This window comes from Hemiscyllium ocellatum, chromosome 3, assembly GCF_020745735.1.
Source record: "Hemiscyllium ocellatum isolate sHemOce1 chromosome 3, sHemOce1.pat.X.cur, whole genome shotgun sequence".
NCBI classification, from domain to species: Eukaryota; Metazoa; Chordata; class Chondrichthyes; order Orectolobiformes; family Hemiscylliidae; genus Hemiscyllium; species Hemiscyllium ocellatum.
In genome coordinates, this window is record NC_083403.1 from 106,712,370 (window position 1) to 106,732,488 (window position 20,119).

The 20,119-nt window shown below is 39.4% G+C and overlaps 1 protein-coding gene across 1 annotated transcript in view; it reads left to right on the forward strand.

Annotated features, from left to right (window-relative positions):
- The window catches only part of disc1 (DISC1 scaffold protein), a 61,169-nt gene that overhangs the window by 14,155 nt on the left and 26,895 nt on the right, over positions 1–20,119 (forward strand). Inside the window, exons 4-6 of the mRNA XM_060854943.1 lie at positions 5,813–5,915; positions 13,438–13,626; positions 19,829–19,889. Coding sequence (XP_060710926.1) covers positions 5,813–5,915; positions 13,438–13,626; positions 19,829–19,889 — 353 coding nt within the window. The remainder of the gene's footprint in view (positions 1–5,812; positions 5,916–13,437; positions 13,627–19,828; positions 19,890–20,119) is intronic.

Genomic DNA, 20,119 nt, shown 5'->3' on the forward strand with positions numbered 1-20,119 from the left:
CTAACTAGCCAACGGAGGACCGAAAGGTCTGTTTCTGTGTTGTTTGACTCTATGGCTCTATGTCAGCATCAGAACTGGGAAGCAAAGGAACCTGAACTGTTTTCCTTTTGTTTTCCCCCTACTCTGCCAATACAGGGGAACCTCAATTATCTGAAAGTGATGGGCAGGCACTATTTCTTTCGGATAATTGATTAAATGCCTTTCCTCTGGGGCTCGGATTTTTTAAAGTTTGCTCCTCATTCAGGAGACTGCAGCAGCACAGAGCGTGTGAGGCCCACCACCCCCAACCCCATGCAACACTGCTCCCCTGTCCCCAACCTTGTGCAACAACCCCCCGCCCCCAATCCCATGCAACACCGCATGCACCTGCCCTCTCTCCAGGGTAGCTGCACTGGACACCAACAACAATACTGCTTCAGTTGCCTTTGTGGGATAAGTCTCCAAATAGAGTGCACTTGCGTGTATACATACACACACACACACTCTCCTTTTTACTGCCTTGTACAGGGCAATGTTGGAGAGATTAATCCGGGGAAGGCGGGTTTTAGCGTACACCCCTGTGTAGAACTCCAGGGAAAGTGTGGGGAGGGAGAAAGGGCAGGCAATCAGTCATTTGGAGATGGTGCCTGTTTAATAACTGTGAACAAAAGACGTGATCACTGTTGGAGGTATGTCTTTGATGTAATGTTTCCATCAGGACCTTGAGATCACCTTCGGATAATCAGCAAGGGGCCCGGTAATCACTTCTCTAGCTTCCCACAGAGTTCTAGGGTACGCCTGATCAGGTCCTGTGGATTTATCAACCTTAAGACATATTTTAAGACAACCAGCACCACCTTTCTGTAACATGGGCATTTTTCAAGATGTCACCATTTATTTGCTGAAAATGTGTTGCTGGAAAAGCGCAGCAGGTCAGGCAGCATCCAAGGAACAGGAAATTCGACGTTCCGGGCATGAGCCCTTCATCAGGAATGAGGAAAGTGTGTCCAGTAGGCTAAGATAAAAGGTAGGGGGGAGGGACGATGGAGATGTGATCGGTGGAAGGAGGTCAAGGTGAGGGTGATAGGCCAGAGTGGGGTGGGAGCGGAGAGGTCAGGAAGAAGATTGCAGGTTAGGAAGGCGGTGCTGAGTTCGAGGGATTCGACTGAGACAAGGTGGGGGGAGGGGAAGTGAAACTGGAGAAATCTGAGTTCATCCCTTGTGGTTGGAGGGTTACCATTTTGTCACCATTTATTTCCCCACATTCTATATCTTCCACGTCCTTCTCCACAGTAAACATGCGTTTAGTGTCTTCCCCATCTCCTGCGGTTCCACACATAGGATGCTTTGCTGATGTTTGAGGGTCCCTATTCTCTCCCTATCCTTCTGTCCTTAATGTATTTATGAAATCCCTTTGGACATGTTTGATGGATTTTATTATGGCTCTTAATTATTAGATTAGAAACAGGTTCTTCGGCCCAACAATTCCACACTGAACCTCTGAAGAGCAACCCACCCCATTCCCTACATTTATCCCTGACTAATGTACCTAACATTAGGGGCAATTTAGCATGGCCAATTCACCTAACTTGCACATCTTTGGACTGTGGAAGGAAACCCACGCAGACACGGGGAAAATGTGCAAACTCAACACAGACAGTTGCCCGAGGTGGGAATTGAACCTGGGTCCCTAGCGCTGTGAGGTAACAGTGCTAACCACTGAGCCATCCGTAAACATAGCTGCCCAAATGTGTTTCTCATAGAATCGCATGCCCATACTCTACATCCATCCCTGACTAATTTACCCAACATGCACATCCCTGAACACTCTGTGCAATCTACCATGGTCAATTCATGTAACCTACGCATGTTTAGACTATGGGAGGAAACTGGAGTACCTGAAAGAAATCCACACAGACACTGGAAGAATGTACAAACCCCACAGAGACAGTCGCCCCAGGCTGGAATCGAACCCAGGTCCCTGGCTCTGCGAGGTAGCAGTGTTAACCAGTGAGCCACTGTGCCACCAAAGCATGTTCCACCAAAGCAAATTCCAAAGCATGAACTGAAAGCTCTGCACTGTCTGGGGAGTCTGGTAAATGAGCTATTTGGAGGTTTGTATACTCTCTCCAACACCATGACTTCATCTCTGATTATTCCCAATGAAGTTTTTTGATGTGCTTGATGCCTTTCTGAAAGAACCCCCTGTATTTTCTGTGGCTCTACCTTATAAACTGGAATGTTTCAATGTGTTTTTGAGACATAAATGCGAAGTTGTACTTCTGTACCACGTGGTTTACTGTAGTCAGGTGACCACTATTGCGAGGCACTTAAAGGCATCCATCTTGTAGCCAGTTCAATCAGTGCACTATTAATTCTGCAAGCTAGGTTGTGTTAGAGCCGAACTGACATTAAATGTAGAAGAGTCATACAGAAGTATAACTACTGAACTACTAAACAGAAGAACACTGGGAATGCTGCTAAAAGCTACAATAAAGGAAAAACATAAAGGGATCACAGTTGAATACTTGTAAGATACTGGCTGAAACTTTTCCTTTCCTGGTGCTTGTCAAAATTAAAGACAGTAAGAAACGCAACTGTAATGTTCCCATTTGCAATGGCAGAACTGAGATTTACAGACCTATTGAACAGACTAGAGCAGCTATGATTAACTTGACTTTTATCAGTATTGGGGAAATAATGTTTTAGGCTTATCCACCTTAAATCTTTCTGAAAAACAGAAAAGCACAGATGGCAGAAACTTGGATAGTCTTACAGCTCAAATCCAAATTCTGAAATCCAAGAGAACTTAGCTTATGAATGATATTTGTTATTGTTTGGTCTCAAGGTGATTCTGTAGATCAATATGTAACTACAGAATCCTGTGAATTTGCACAACTGAAAGACTAATTAAAGACAGGTTTATATTATACATAAGTGATCTCACACTGGCAGCACATCTACTGAGAGAGGCAAAACATACACTCAGGAAAATGATTGAGAGTTTGCAGAAGCATTAAGGTTGTGAAGCAACAACTAGAGCATGTTCATAGCAGAACAAACCAGGTCTATCGTTATGTTGATAAGGCTAAAGTGCAGAAAAATCATTGTTGGTAATCACTCACTAACGAGTATGTTTGTCCACCTAGGAAATTCCGTGTCACTGGTCTTGGGTTCTTTGGGTCCCTGCATGCTGATTAACCAATCCTAGAGCTGTACCTGACCATGCATTTGGCAGGTGTTTCTGGAATGTGGAAGTGGTCTTTGGTCTTGAGATTGCTGGCATTTCTTTCTTCTGTTATTTTTCTGTATCTTTTCTTGTGGATGGGGGTGCTCCAAAAAATTGTGTCCCCTCGTAACGGCAGTTTGTTCCAAGTTGGTTTCTTCTAAATGTTGGTCTCCCATGCATTGACATCTATGTTACTTTTCTTGAGGGAAGCTTTCAAGGAATCTTTGAAATGCTTCCTTTGTCCTCTTCTCATTTGAGTGCCTTCCCTGAATGGGCAAAGAAGATTTGCTTTGACAGTCAGAACTCAGGCAACCTAACCTGTAGCTGGCCACCAGAGTTGGTTTCAGATAATTGTAGCCTCAATGCTGGTCCAAGTGGCTGCTCAAGCATATTGGTGTTAGTATGTCTGTCTTCCTAGCTGATGTGGAGAATCCATCTTAAACAACATTGATGGTACTTCTCAAGGGTTTTGAGGTGGCGTCTTTATGTAGTCCAACCGTCTCAGCCATGCAGAAGGGTTGGAAACCTTATACACAAGAATCTTGGCATCAACACAGATGTCATGATAATTGAAAACTCTAATCCTTGGGTATCTGAAGGCCTGCTCACTGATTGGATATGATGTTTAATCTTCGCATTGAAATCAGTCTTAGATGAGACATAGCTTTCCAGGTAGGGGAAATAGTTCATATTTTGGAGAATTTCTCTATTGAACTGAATAGAGGGATGAACTAGAACTTTACATGGGTCAGGTTGGTAAAGATTTGAGTCTTTATGATGTTGCTACTGAGACGAGTTCTTTTGGTATGCTGCTGCAAAGGTATTAGGTGAAGCTTAAAGATTCTCTGTCAACAGGGCAGAAATGACATTATCATCTGCATATTGAAGTTTCACAAAAGATGTCATAGAATCATAGAGATGTACAGTGACTTTCCTTCCTGGATTTCAATCAGTTGACCTTAAAAAAAATTTCCATCCATCCTGTAGACAATGTCCAGACCACTGGTAAGCTCGTTCTTGACAAGATGAAGAATGATGGCAATGAGGATGAGAAAAGGGTGGGAGTTTTGGTATATTTGATGGAGCTTCATCTTGACCTCAGAGGATTCTGTCATATTACCATGGAGGAGATGGAGGATATTGATTGAATTTGACTGGTCAGCTGGCCTTTGATAGGATCTTCCACAGCACTTCCTGATTAGACCATAAGACATAGGAGTGGAAGTAAGGCCATTCAGCCCATCAAGTCCACTCTGCCATTCAATCATGACTGATGGGCATTTCATCTCCACTTACCAGCGTTCTCCCCATAGCCCTTAATTCCTCGAGACAACAAGAATCTATCAATCTCTGCCTTGAAGACATTTAGCGTCCTGGCCTCCACTGCACTCCGTGGCAATGAATTCCACAGGCCCACCACCCTCTGGCTGAAGAAATGTCTCCGCATTTCTGTTCTGAATTGACCCCCTCTAATTCTAAGGTTGTGTCCACGGGTCCTAGTCTCCTCGCCTAATGGAAACAATTCCCTAGCGTCCACCCTTTCCAAGCCATGTATACAGACAAAGAGCAGGATGCAAATACTGCAGAAAACAGCACACAAAGGAAAATAAAGCATCTCCATTTTGGGGAAAGTCTCACTGGAAGAAGCAGATTTATTTTGTATATGTGTTTGGCCAAAAAAAGGCCATTAGGTATGGATGGCCACATGAGAGATATCTGACACGACGTATTCCATGCAGTATGTTCAGTCAGTTCAATAGGTGGTTACAAGTTTGTGGTAGTTGGAATGATGACCGCAGAAGGAGAAGATTGGGTCAAGACTTCAGTGGCCAGGCTGGCATTTGGTGTCCATTCCTGAATGACCTTGAGAAGGTGACACTGAGCTGCTTTCTTGAACCATTGCAGTCCATTTGGTCTATGTAAACCCACAGTGCTATTAGGGAGGGAAATCCAGGATTTTGAGCTAGCAGCAAGGAAAGAATGACATTATATTTCCAAGTTAAGATGGTGACCTGGAAAAGTTGTTTTTTTTGTCACTGCAAACAGCCAGGAAAACATGAACTTACTGTCTGTCTTGAACCACAATCATAGGAAATCTGAGCACTCCCAACAGTGAAGTTGCTGCAAGAATGAGTGACAGACATAACAAAGGAAGATCACCCAGATAAATAGGCAAAATGTGCACAAGTATTATTAAGAGGCTGTCACAATTTTAAAAACTATGCACAATTTGGTGTAGAGACTGTAAATAATGAATTGCTAATACATGAGAATAGTTGTATACATAATGAGTAAGTTGGACAATTCACAATGGAAATGATAAATACATACATTTTCTTTTGTTTGAAAAGAAGGTGTTTAAGATAGAAATACATTGCTTCACTAATGTTCTCTGCTTGCGTTTGTCATGTGACCTCTACTATCATACAGCTAGTTCAACAAAGACACAGTCCAAGCCAGACTGTTACAAGCTCGGACAACAATGTGCTTTATTAAGCAATGCTGTATCATAGTTTTACACATTGCAGTTCACATTTTGTATTTTCTGCAACCTACGAATGGCATATTAGTTTTCATAAATTATTTGTATGTTTATACATTTAGATCTTCACTAGCCAAAGACTATGCAACAAACTGAGTGGGAAGGCGAGTGACATTGAAATGCAGCTTCCAATTCTCTTAGAAGCCAAGATGTTAGCAATATCGGGTAAGTTGTATATATTGTAATCAAAGCTAAGGATGGAAACTAGTCAAAGCAGCTGAAAGAAAGGTGCGAAGGGATGTTTTAGCTAAACATTCATTTAGAGAATTAGTTTCTGATTATCATTTAGCATTGAGTCAAAGTCACAATGTATGGATAATTACTCTTAACTTTTGAGTAGCAAGAAATGGATTCCAGGAGTCTGCACCTAGAGAACTATTCTAACTGGTATCCTTCATGGCTAGATCTTGGACTAGAAACAGGTCAATGTTTAGTTTGTTGCCTTCCTATGCTGGTAAAAATCAAAGCAAAAAAAACACTTACCTCTTTAAAATGCTAAAGATAATGAACCAAATGGAACAAGGGTCTATTCTTGAAGACTACTATTCAGTCTCTGAAAGCTTTTTAAATTTGGGTGTATTTTGTGTCACAATGCCTTATGTACAATAGGTAGGATTATGAAATAAACATTTGTGTTTACTATTTGGTTTGTTCATGTAATTTATATATTAAAGTCTTGTCTTCTGGCTCACTAAAGTATTAGTGTTTTGAACTATGCAAAATGCACATGGATACACGAAATATCAAAGCATTCCAGTAATTTAACATGAGACTGTTATATACCTGAGCTGTACTATTTTTCTGGATCGATATTAGACACTAAAGGTAAATCCTTCATCATGAAGGATGCCAGTTTCACTCACTGCAGGCTGCTGGTGCTGAACTTAAAGAAATTCGTAGACAAGGTGAGAAATTTGAAGCAATGGATCACTTAGCCAATTGTTAAGATGTGCAATAGACTGCCACTTTAAAACACTTTTGAACTGGAGGTTATTGTCCTTTTTCAGTTTTAGTATTTAGCTCACAACGAAAGGGAATTCATGATGACAAACTTGTTAGTTTTTTGAAGATATTATGTGTAGCAATGATAAAGACAATTTGATGTATTTGGATTTTTAGAAGACTTTTGATATTGTCCAAGATAGAAAGTTATTAAATAAAATTTGAGTACATGAATTGGGGGAAATATAATGGTATGGATTTGGAATTAGTGAAGAGGCAGAAAGCAGAGAATAGATTGATCATTCTCTGGTTGGCAGGTTGTTACTAGTGGGATACCACAACTGATCGCAATCTATATAAATGATTTGGACATGGAAACCTGTTGTAATATTTCCAAGTTGGATTAGCTAAGTGAATGGGCTAAAGTATGGCAGCTTGAAAATAATGTGAATAAATGTAAAGGTATTTATATTGTTGGAAAAAAAGCTCAACAGCTTCTCACCATTTAAGAAATATTCTGCGAGGGACCTTAGAGTTCTTGTACACTAGTTATTTCAAGATGACATGCAGGTGCAGAAAGCAATTAGGAAATGTTCTAAATAGTGACACTTCGAAAAATGTTCACATTACAGAAGAGGAGGTGCTGGACGTCTTAAAACAGAAAGGTTGATAAATCCACTGGACCTGATCAAGTGTACCCTAGAACTCTGTGGGAAGCTAGTGAAGTGATTGCTGGGCCCCTTGCTGAGATATTTGGATCATCAATAGCCACAGATGAGGTGCAGGAAGACTGGAGGTTGGTCAATGTGTTGCCACTGTTTAAGAAAGGTGATAAGGAAAAGCCAGGGAATTATAGACTAGTGAGTCTGATATTGGTGGCAGGCAAGTTGTTGGGGGGAGTCCTAAGGGACAGGATTTACATGTATTTAGAAAGGCAAGGACTGATCAGGGATAGTCAACATGGCTTTGTGCGTGGGAAATCATGTCTCACAAACTTGATTGAGTTTTTTGAAGAAGTAACAAGGAGGATTGATGAGGTCAGAGCTATGGACTTCAGTAAGGCATTCAATAAGGTTCCTCATAGCAAGGTTAGATCTCTTGGAATACAGGGAGAAGTAGCCATTTGGATACAGAACTGGCTCGAAGGTGGAAGATGGATAGAAGGTAGAAGGTGATGGAGGGTTGCTTTTCAGACTGGAGGCCTGTGACCAGTGGTGTGCCATTAGGATCAGTGCTGGGTCCACTGCTTTTCATTATTTACATAAATAACGTGGATGTGAATATAGGAGGTATAATTAGTAAGTTTGCAGATGACACCAAAATTGGAGGTGTAGTGAACAGCAAAGAAGGCTACCTCTGATTACAACAGGATCTTGATCAGATGGGCTAATGGTCCGAGGAGTGGCAGTTGGAGTTTAACTTGAATAAATGTGAGGTTCTGCATTTTGGAAAGGCAAATCAGGGCAGGAATTATACACTTAATTTTAAGGTCCTGGGTAGTGTTGCTGAACAAAGAGACCTTGGAGTGCAGGTTCATAGTTCCTTGAACGTGGAGTCACAGGTAGATGGGATAGTGAAGAAGATATTTGGTACGCTTTTCTTTATTGGTCAGAGCATTGAGTATAGGAGTTGGGAGGTCATGTTGCGGCTGTACAGGAGATTGGTTAGGTGACTTTTAGTATACTGTGCAATTCTCATCTTTTTGCTATGGGAAAGATGTTGAGAAACTTGACAGGGTTCAGAAAAAATTTACAAGGATGTTGCCAGGGTTGGAGGGTTTGAGCTATATGGAGAATAGGCTGAGGCTATTTTCCTTGGAGCATTGGGGGCTGATGGGTAACCTTAGAGGTTTATAAAATCGTGAGGGGCATGGATAGAATAAATAGCCACTCCTCGGACCATTAGCCCATCTGATCAAGATCCTGTTGTAATCAGAGGTAGCCTTCCATTGCTGTTCACTACGCCTCCAATTTTGGTGTCATCTGCAAACTTACTAATTATACCTCCTATATTCACATCCACGTTATTTATGTAAATAATGAAAAGCAGTGGACCCAGCACTGATCCTAATGGCACACCACTGGTCACAGGCCTCCAGTCTGAAAAGCAACCCTCCATCACCTTCTACCTTCTACCCTGGGGTGGGGGAATCCAAAACTAGAGGGCATAGGTTTTAGATGAAAGGGGAAAGATTTAAAAGAGACCCAAGAGGCAACATCTTCACGCAGAGTGTGGTGCATTTTTAGAATGAGCTGCCAGAGGAAGTAGTGATGGCTGGTAGAATTGCAACATCTAAAATGCATCTGGATGGGTATGTGAATAAGAAGGGTTTAGAGGGATATGATCAAGTGTTCGAAAATGGGGCTGAATTAATTTAGGATATCTGGTCAGCATGGACAAGTTGGACCGAAGGGTCTATTTCCGTGCTGTACATTTCTATGATTCTATATGTTCATAACAAATAGATTTGAGAACAGGAGTAATGATGTCTTACAGTTATGCAGAGCCTTTGCAGAGATGTCACCCTAAATACTGTGTACAGATTTTGTCCTTTTTATCTAAGGAGAGACATAGTTGCAATATAATGAGTGCAACAGATTAGTCCCTGGGATGGCAGGATTGTTTTATGGGAAGATTAAGGAGATTGGGTCTATATTCCATGGACATTTTGAACATATGAAATAGCCCAAATAGATCTTTCAGCCTCTTCAGTAAGTTTCGCCATTCGATTTGTTTCAAAATTCCTATCTACCCTTGATCACCTTAGATTCTTGTTAGACAAGGAAATCTATCTATGCTTGCCCTAAAAATAGCCATGACTCCACCCTCACTGCCTGTTGAAGCAGAGTTCCGGTAGAGCGCAACCTTCTAAAAGGAAACATTTCTCCTCTTTTCCATCCTGATGGGCAACCCACAGTTTTAAAACAGTGCCCCCTCATGCTGGACTGACTCTAAATCTTGTCAAGACCATCAGGATCTTGTATACTTTAATCAAATCATAAACTCTCCTAAATTCCAAAGGAAACAAGCTTTATGTGTCCAACTCATCCTCTTAGGATAAACCATTAATTCTATATATTAGTCTAGTAACCTCCTCTGACCTGCAATGAACACATTTACATTCTTCCATAAAAATGGGAACAAAAAATATTTGACGTATGGTTTCTCTAGTGCCCTGTGTAACGGAACCATAATACCCTTTTATATTAATTTCCTCTTATAGTAAAGTGTAGCATTCCGTCCACCTTACTGATTATATGCTTTATCTGCACACTAACATTTTAGAGTAATAAGTCTGTGTTGGTCAAATACAAGCACCTAACTATTCTAATTCCATTTTCCAGCACTTGGCCCATAGCCTTGTATGCTTTGGCATTGCAAATGCACATCTCAATTCTTCTTAAATTCTTCCATCCTTACGGGCAGCGAGTTCCAGATTCCCACCACCCTATGAGTGAAAATATCACATCCCCTCTAAACCTTCTGTCCCTTACCTTAAATCTATGCCCCCTGGTCATTGATCCATTCACCAAGGGGAAAGGTTCCTTCTTGTCTACCATTTAATATGCAACTCATTATTTTATAATCTCAATTGGTCGCCTCCTTTCCAAGGAAGGCAATCTATCCAGTCTATCCAATCTCCTCATAATCCATAAGTATGAAGCAATGTCTTGGTAGATCTTCTCTGCACATTCTTCAGTGAAATCACATACCTCTTATAATGTGAATTCCAGAGCTGCACACAGTACAGTAGCTGTGGCCTAACCAACAGTTCCAAGATAACCTCACTGCCCTTAAACTTTTCCTCAGCTAATAAGGGCAAATATCCCGTATGATTTCTTAACTACATTGTCTACCTCGAGAGTGTGGTCCTGGAAAAGCACAGCAGGTCAGGAGCAGGAGAGTCGACATTTCGGGCATAACCCCTACATCATCCTAATTCACCTGCTCCTCGGATGCTGCCTAACCTGCTGTGCTTTTTAAGTACCACACACTCGACTCTAATCTCCAGCATCTGCAGTCCTCACTTTCTCCTACATTATCTATCTGTCCAGCTAACTTAAGGGACTAGTGGACATGTATATCAAAGCCCCTCTGATCCTTGGTCTTTCCCAGGTTCCTATCACGTATTCCTTTGCCTTATTTATTCTGTCCAAGTACATCACCTCATACTCAGCCAAATCAAATTCCATTTTCTACTGATCAACCCATCTGAGCACCTTGTCTATATCCTCCTGTGAACTAAGGCTATGCTCTTCATGATTTATCACCTCATCAATTTTCTGCGAAATCTTCTGCCTCATTCAAAAAAATATGTAAAACCCCTTCCACCTCAGTCATTCTCTATTGAAGTAATTCTCTACTTCTTTATTCTTCCTGTCAACTCATCTGCCCGCTCATTAGTCACCTCTTTTAATATTCGAGCATGAAGTCCAACTTATCCCAAAGACTTGTCTGCCCACAGCTCCATCAATTTGCTTAATATCGCTTTCCTTTTTAATGTAATTTCACTAAGTTCCTCTATCCCCTTTCTATTTGCTGATCTGCTATTACTGGGATTTTTTTTATCCTTTTTCGAGAAGAAGGAAACAAAATATTTGTTCATTTCATCTGTTATTTCCTTAGTATCTATTATAAACTCTCCATTCTCACTTTCTTGATAACGAACACTCACTTTGCTTACTCTTTTCCTTTTTAAATGCCTGTCTAGACTGTTGCTATCTGTTTTTATGATCCTAGCAAGCTTCCTTTACCCTAGAGGGCTATGGAATCAATCTAATCTCTTACCCTGAAGAAGCTTTTAGTCATTATCTGCTTTTTGTTAATATTCTGACCAATCATTTGACCTGTCACTCCCTTTGCAAAGATATATGCTTTTTCCCTAAATCTAAAGCTGTCCCTAAATTCTTTAGTTAACCATAAATAGTGGCTCCTCCCTTCAAAATTTTCTCTATAGTATGAATGTACTTGCTTTGAGTATTCTGAACTATCCTGTTAAATGTCTGTCATTGTGTCTCTGTTGATCTATCAGCTAGCCTAGTATGCTGGTTAACTTGAGATGGAACAACTGCCATGCCCACAAACTTGCCATATATAGGTTTAATATGCTAGTCTTTGCCCCACTCTTCCCCCATTCAAATTGGAGTACTTAAAGAACTTGACAAAGTAGATGTCTTCTGAGGTTTGTGAATCTCTGGACTTCTTAACCACAAGAGGGTTGTTTAGTCTGGGTCACTAAATATATTCAAAACTGAGATAGATTAAGGGAGTTTAAGGTTATGGGGCAAAGTGGGGTAGAGAGTTATCAGATCAGTCATGCAAATCTCATTGAATGGCAGAGCACATTTGAAGAGGAAAATGGCCTACTTCTGTACCTTTGTCATTTAATCTAATGGATGTAAAATTTAATCATGTTGTGGTTCCTAAAACCATGGGGTGTCATTACTCTGAGGGCATTACTTAATCATGTCACATTACACAATCCTGTCACATTACACAATCCTGTCACATTATACAAAATCAAAGCATAATATAACCTGACCTTTTTGGTCAGGACATGCCACTCTAAGAAACTATTTCCAACCTGATTTTTACCACTTATGTAGTCTAAATTCACCCTGAATAATGATATTTCTTGATTACAAACACCCAGTATTTCTTCATGCTTGCTTATCTCACTTTGTGATTATTGTTAGAGGTCCTGTAGACCACTCTGACTGAATTTTTTCCATCTACTATTCCTCTTCATCATCCAAATAGATTCTACATCCTGATCTACTGAACCAGTGTTATCTCCTTCACCTAGCTTCCTATAGGCTCCGGATCTTGGATAGGTCATTTAAGACTGAGATAAGGAGGAAATTCTTCTCTTGGTGTGTGGTGAAATTTTGGAATTCTTTACTCTAGAGGGCTATGGAATTAATGAATTAGCTGATTCGCAACTGAAATCAATACTTTTCTGGAGATTATTGTTACTAAGGAATATGTGGATAACATGTGAAAATAGTATTGAGGTAGATTATCAATCATGATCTAGTTGAATAGTGGAACCAGGTTGGTGGGCTGAATGGCCTACTCATGTTCCTATTTTCCCATGTTCCTGTTATCTGTATCATTACTAAGACCTATATCCATAACATTATCTGTATCCCAGTGCAGCTTATTGCCACTGAAATAGTCGTGCACCCCTGTCTCCTCTAGATGTACCCTCTGCATCTTTTAGGCCAAGCAGACCAACCTGCTCACCAATCACCTCACTGATCAATATCAATTCCTAGTTAAGTAATGCCTTGATTTTAAAATGCTCACACTTGACTTCAATTCCATCATTGCCTTACCCCCCATATCTCTCTTGTGTTTCCAGCTTTATAACATTCTAAGATATAGACACTCATCAAATACTGATCTCTTCATCCATTCCACTGTTGCTGACTGTTTCTTCAGCCCTGAGCTCTTGAATTTCCTTCCTAAACCTGTTTGTCTCGACGTATTTCTTTTATTCTTTAAGATATTCGACAAAATCGATCTCTTACCAAACCTTTGGTCAGTTTTGTTCTATAAACATGGGTGCCTCTTGGCATTTCTTTTGTCCTGACTTCACTCCCTAAAGTACTTTTTTGACCATGCTTTTGGTCATCTGCACTAATGTTGCCTAATATGGCTTAATGTCAAATTTTGTATGTTAGTTCTCCTTGGAAATTCAACTAAATTAATATTACAATTTAAAAAGGTGATGTTTCTACAGGGCATGAATTCTCCACTGCAAAGGCCCTTGCTGAAGAGTTCAAATATTTGAATTCCAAGAAAGTTGAACTTGAAGAACTTATCAATGACCTGCAGGATTTTAGTATTAAGAAGGCTCAACAATTTGAAACCATCAGGGAGGAATATAATAGTCTGAGGGCTCAACTGGATCAAAGAGAAAGTTTATTTGGTGAGTTCCAGTTTTTTTTTTGCTAATGGGTATATTAATGCAGCTGTCTAATTTGTCAAACTGTTGTGATTGCAACATTTAGCAAAGTGGGTACAGGTTTGTAAACCACACCGTACCCGTTCCCCCCCTCCCCCAACCTCAACTGGGGACAAAGACTCAGGAAGCAGGCAGGATTCACACATTTGACAGACTTTATTATTATTGAAGCAACAACCAGTTAATGCAGGGAGAGGGCCAAAGATCTTGCCCAAATCTGGCCTCTATGTGAGAGCCCAGACCTTCTATTAAACTACGGCTCAGATTGGATCAATGACACACTCTGGTTTTTATAGTGAAATACAGCATTTTTATACATTTTGTGTTACAGTAATCACATACAACATGATTACTCTGTCCTTCCCCTTATTCTATAAATCCAATCCTGCGAAACATCTAATCAACCAAGGGCATTTCTATGGCCAGCCCCAGGTTCTCATGATCTCATGGTGTTTAACAGATATTGTCACCTCCAGACCTTGGGATCTTTCTATGCATCCTATTAATTCACATTCCAAAGTTACTGGTTATACTTCTTTGAGCCTGTTCCAGACTTGCTTATCTCCAAGATCTGCTTGAATTCTGTTGTTCATTGTATTCCATGTGCTATCTCCATTAATTCTGTTATTCCTCTTATATTTTCCACGGTCCCAATTGAAAATACAAAATACAGTTGGTTCTAGCTAACCTGATATAAAATTCATAGTATTAATTCCTATTGTAAAGTTAGTTGTACTTTTTAATAAGTTACGAATAATATATTTCATTTAGGGCATGCCAGGTATTTTTTTTAAGAGATAAGGAAAGCGTTTCATGAGATTAAATAACTTTCATATTTATGTTTAAATGTTTTCTCTAATACTTCTATTGTACTTTGGTTACATATGTATTCTGTATGATTATGTTGAAATATCTCTATGATCGTCTGAAGAATCTTTAACTAGACTCTATTTCTTAATATTGTGAATAACTTCAAAGAAACAACTGATTACTACAAAATAACTTTAGCTGTTGATTTCATAGCTGTATAATGAGTTAGGCTGACTGTCTCATGGACTGAGATTTACACCCCTTGTTTTCACTGGCACTGTTCACCGAATGGGATAACATCCTTTCATTAAAGAGGCTGGAATCAATCACTTGTCATATTTTCATGAACTTGTGTTCCATCCTTAGACATCCTCTTATCAAGCTGTCTTGGATGGCTGTATAGGGCCTACCATTCACCTTGGCGTAGCCGTGTTCAAAGGTACCATTATGTTTCACTTAATGCTGGAGCAGGCTGTTTAATTCTGTTTATCCCTTGTCACCCATTTTGTGTCTTTCAAATATGGGAGCCCTTGCAGCGGGCATATAGCAAGTCACTTTTTAAGATGGTCAGCATAATTCAAGGGAATGATTTAATTTTACAATGATAATTTATTCTATATATATTCATAGCAGAATACTAGACAGTCAACAACTTCATAGGCTAAGTGCACTTGGGGTACAAAAGACATTTTTGAAATTGGTCAGCACATTTTTGACAGAATTTTAATCCTTTAAATCAACCATGAGATTGAACTTCACCATGTATTTCTTGATCTGTTATTTTCTGTATTGGTTATATGAAGCACAAATAAAACTGACCCTGCCCTTGAAGGTAAAGGTTCCTCCCATACAACCTTTAACAGAATGGGCCACCTAATCTAATAGGTAGACCTATTTGCTGAGACATTAAATTAAATCCCATTACTTCTCTTACTCAACATGGAATTTGAAAGTTCCAAATGGCTTCCTGTTTTGGATTTTCATCAAGTGCAATGGGCCTTCATCTTCCCTTTAAAGCTCCCCTTTAGGTTGGTTCTTCCCCTTTCTGAAAGTGGTAATTAAGGTCCTACAAAAGGTGTAGTAGGATTTTGATTCCTAACTAAATAGCTTGCTTTCTGTTTTGGAAACAAGTGCTGGGCAACTATTTAAAAACAGTTGATTTAGGTTGATAGGTAAGCGGCATTCAAATCAAGTTTTTAGTTGCCAGTCGCCTGTTTTGCAACTGATAAAAGATGATGCATGTGTTGGCCTTGGAGGGGTTCCAGAGGAGGTATACAACAATGATCGCAGAATTGAAGGGCTTGTCATATGAGGAGCATTTGAGTATTCTAGGTCTATTCTCGATGGAGTTTAGACAATAAGGGGGATCTGATTGAAACTTATAGAATACTGAGAGGCCGGAAAAGAATCGACGTTGACAAGATGTTTCCATTAGTAGAAGAGACTGGGACCTGAGAACACAGCCTCAAAGTGAAAGGATAACTCTTTAGATCTGAAATGATAGGCATTTCTTCAGCTAGCAGGTGGTGAAACTGTGGCACTCATTGCAGAGAGGGTTGTGGAGATCAAGTCATTCCGTTTATTTCAGTCAGAGATAGATAAATTCTTGACTTGATCAAGGGTTTTGGGGATTAGGCAGAGAGAAGATTTGAGAAACATATCAGCCATGATCAAATGGCGGAGCAGACTAAATGGGCCAAACTGCCTAAATCTTCTCCTATATCTTATGGACCGCAGTATCTCAGTGGGAGGAGGACAGAGAACAGCAAGCAGCAGAGTTATGATGAGAAGAAAATGTAGAGTTAGGAGTAACAGAGAGACAGTGAAAAAACAATAACACAAATGTTAGAAAATGATGAGAATAATTATTCACCAAATTACTGTACAAGTGGCTTCCGAACTCTCAATTACGTAGGATAAGTTCAATCTTCTGGAGTTATCAGAGCCATTATAGGATTCAACCATTGAACCATCAACAGAAATGCCAGAAAAACCATTTAATAAAAATTAATTTGATTTGTTTAGTTATCACATATTAGTGCCTGTCCTGATTCCTTCTCTATGACATTTGCAATCGTAATATTTCGAGTCCAGCTCCAAAGAAGAGCATATAATCTATGTTTCTGTCTTCTGACATGCTAGTAGACCACCTGAGCTTCTCTAGCAATTTCTGTTTTTTTACATGCCAGCAAGACACTGGAAGGATGGGAAGGAAAGTAATTAAACTATTTCAAACTTCATGATAATCAGAAAATGCTTCAAGGATGCTGTCAAAGCCCCCCTGACAAAATGTAATAAACCCACTGACTCATATGAATCTCTAACCCAAATTTGAAGCTGTATCAGTGAAAAAGCCAACCATTTTAAGTATCTTTAACAGGCCCAGCTGGAGGCCAAGTGCACATAGCAGAAGGAGCATGCAAACACCCAAGAAACCCACCTTCCTGCTTTAGCAACTGCTACCTGCTTCATCTCTACGGGGTTTGCAAATCTTGCATTGAACGATTTTGCTACCTTAAGAACTGCAACACTGGAGATGAAGAAAGTCATCCTCAATCCTGAAGGACTGCCTCAGGAGAAGACACGGGGTCTTCGTTTGTGCAAATTGCATATTGTAATAAAATTCCATTTTGCAGGTTTTTTTCATAGACTGTATGACTTAGGGATATCATGAAAGAGACTAATCTAAAGGCATTCCTTTTACTATGATAGCAAGTGGTAAAGAAATGGAAAAGCATATTTGTAGAGAAAATACAGAAAGTTTCACAAGCTATAACAGGAGCTTCAAATATTTTAATGTAATTGGAATAGGAATAATTTAAAAGGAAAATTATGTAAGATAAGTTCAATCTCCTGGAGTTATCAGAGTCGTCATTGAATTCAGTTATTAAACTTTCAATAGAAATGCCAGAAAAATCATTCATGAAAAATGAATTAGATTTGTTTAGTTACCACAAATTAGCAGCTGTCCTGATACCTTCCCTGTTGTATTTGCACTTGAATATTTCAAGTCCAATTCTGAATAAGAGCCATATTATCTCTGTTTCTCTCTTCAGTCATGCTAGTAGACTGAAGTAATGGAAAATGTTGGAATCTGTTACAAAGAATGCGATAACAAGACATTTGGAAAGTGCCAGCAGGATTATACAAAGTCAACATGGATTTATGAAAGGGAAACCTACTGGAGTTTTACTGAGGATGTCACTTGTAGTATAGAAGAGGGAAAACTATTCGTTGTGGTCTTTTCAGATTTTCAGAAAGCTTTTGTTAAGTTACAAGAGGTTAATGTACAAAATTAAAGCAGTAGGGATTGGTAGAAATATGTTGGCATGCACTGAGAATTTATTAGTGGACAGGAAACAGGTTGTCACTAGTGAGTCTTTTTCAAAATAGAAGATGATGATAAGTGGGGTACCGTAGAGATCACTGCTTGACACCTAGCTAATTGCAATATACGTTAATGATTTGGATGTGAGCATCAAGTATAATATTTCCAAGGTTGCTAGTAGTGCAAAACAAAATAGGATTGAGAGTGGTGAGGAGGATGTAAAAAAGCTTCAGAACAATTTAGGCAAGTTGAGAGGGTGGGCAATTGCAGTATAATGTGGTCAAATGTGAAATTGTCCACATTGTTGGGAAACCACATTATTATTTAAATAGTAATAGATTGGAAAATGTTGATGTTCATATGCACACATTACTGAAAGCAAGCATGCAGGTGCAACACGCAGTTATTGCAAATGAGTTTGAGTACAGGTACAAGGAAGCCTTACTGCAGTTCTGCAGGGCCTTAGTGAGGTTGCATCTGGAGCACTGTTTGCAGTTTTAGTCTCCTTGATTTAAAAAAATATATACTTGCTTTGGAGGTAGCATAGCAAAGCTTCACCAGACTGATTCCTGTGATGGAAGGTTTGTCAAAACAGAAGAGATTAGAAGGACAAGGCCTGTATTCACAAGAGTTTAGAAGAATGAGAGGGATCTCACTGAAGCATTTAAAGTTCTGGCAAGCTGGACATTGTGGAAGAAGGGCTTTGTTTTCCTTGGCCTGAGGATTCAGAACAAGGGGTTATGGTCTTAGGACATACAGTAACCCACTTCAAACGAGATAAAGAGAAATTTATTCACTTAGGAAGTGCAAGGGCAGGTTGCTGGCTTTCAGTGGCCCTCATCGATCAGGCACGAAGATCCTCCAAATGAGAGACACCTCTCCTTGAATGCTGCAAGTATCCTTGATGAGTCTTCTAGAGTTTGTTTTGTGCATACTGACACAAAGTTGAAAGTGATCTGTCAAAAATTTCTCATGTATATCTCCATGACTACATGTTTATTGTGAAGATCTTTGTTCTTAACTGGATTTTGCAGTCTCTTAAGATGATTGGGAGCAGTCATGTGCGAGCATGGTTTCTATTGTACTTCAAAACCATGCATTTGCTTAGGTTGTTGTCCTCCTGTCTTCTGTTCTGTATTTATCACAATACCATTTTCTTTTATCATGTACTGGCAATTCTGCCTTTTCCCCCATTATAGGTCTTCCCTTTTAATCTTTGTTCATTTCCCACCCTTTCCTTGCCTCTATTGTTAAAAACCATTATGTTTCTTAACTTTTTCCTGTTCTGATGAAAAGTTCCTCCTCTTGCTGCACTAATATTTCCAGGCTTGCTGAATTGTCCTGTCATTTGCTGTTCTAATAAATCTATTTATCAGCATTCTTTGTCAAACAGCCAATTTTGAGCTGTTTGTATTGACAAGATTGTCTGGCAATGATTAGTCTGAGGAGTGGTGAAATGCTATATCTGAATTGCCTTCATTTTGCTTCCTTTGTCATTTCCTATCTTCTTTTCTAAACTTCCAGCCTTAAGTTGACTGAATTTTCTGACTGAATGAGGATCTATAGTTATAAAACAACTGCCTGCAGGATCTTCACTGATTACATTTTCTATGCAGTGACGGTAAGTGAGTGATTTAGTGATCCTGCTGTGGAATTGGAAGAGTCAGCAACAGCTTGTCCAAAATATGTAAATGAAATTTGGACCAAATTGAAAACCTAGCCAGGCCTTGCACTGTTTCGATGTAGGTTGCTTTTGCAGAATACATCTTTGGCCCAAAAACAGATCCCCTCTAATTTCTACCCCTTTATGTATATGCAATTACAAAATATGCAAAATGCTCAATTCTCTTTTTGGTTGTGAATCAGTTAGATTGTTAAACTTAGTATAACTTTTAACTTAACATTTATTCATAATTATCTTGAAGATTGAATGATACAGAATACCAATATGTGCAAATGTTTTATGTTATTATGGTCACCAGAACGACTGAGAGATTTTTGTGATTCTTATTTTGTTTTCATTTGCAGAGAAGAACCTGAAGGAAAATATTTTTGCGTATATGAAAGTCCTAGAAGAAAAACTTCAGAGGTAAGGCTTTCTTTGGATATAGGTAGCAATCTGCAGAATTTGAGATTTTAGTTATGTATATTTTTAACAATAGTCATTTGGTAGTGCAGAGTTTGCATGTTGCTGAAAAAAATAGCTACCCTGTTTGGATCATTTCTTGTTATTTCTTGAACAAATTTGTGAAGGCCTTAAGAAGGTCCTGAAAATTGGTCTTATACCCTAGGTTACCTTGGAAGGCTAAGGCATTTGAA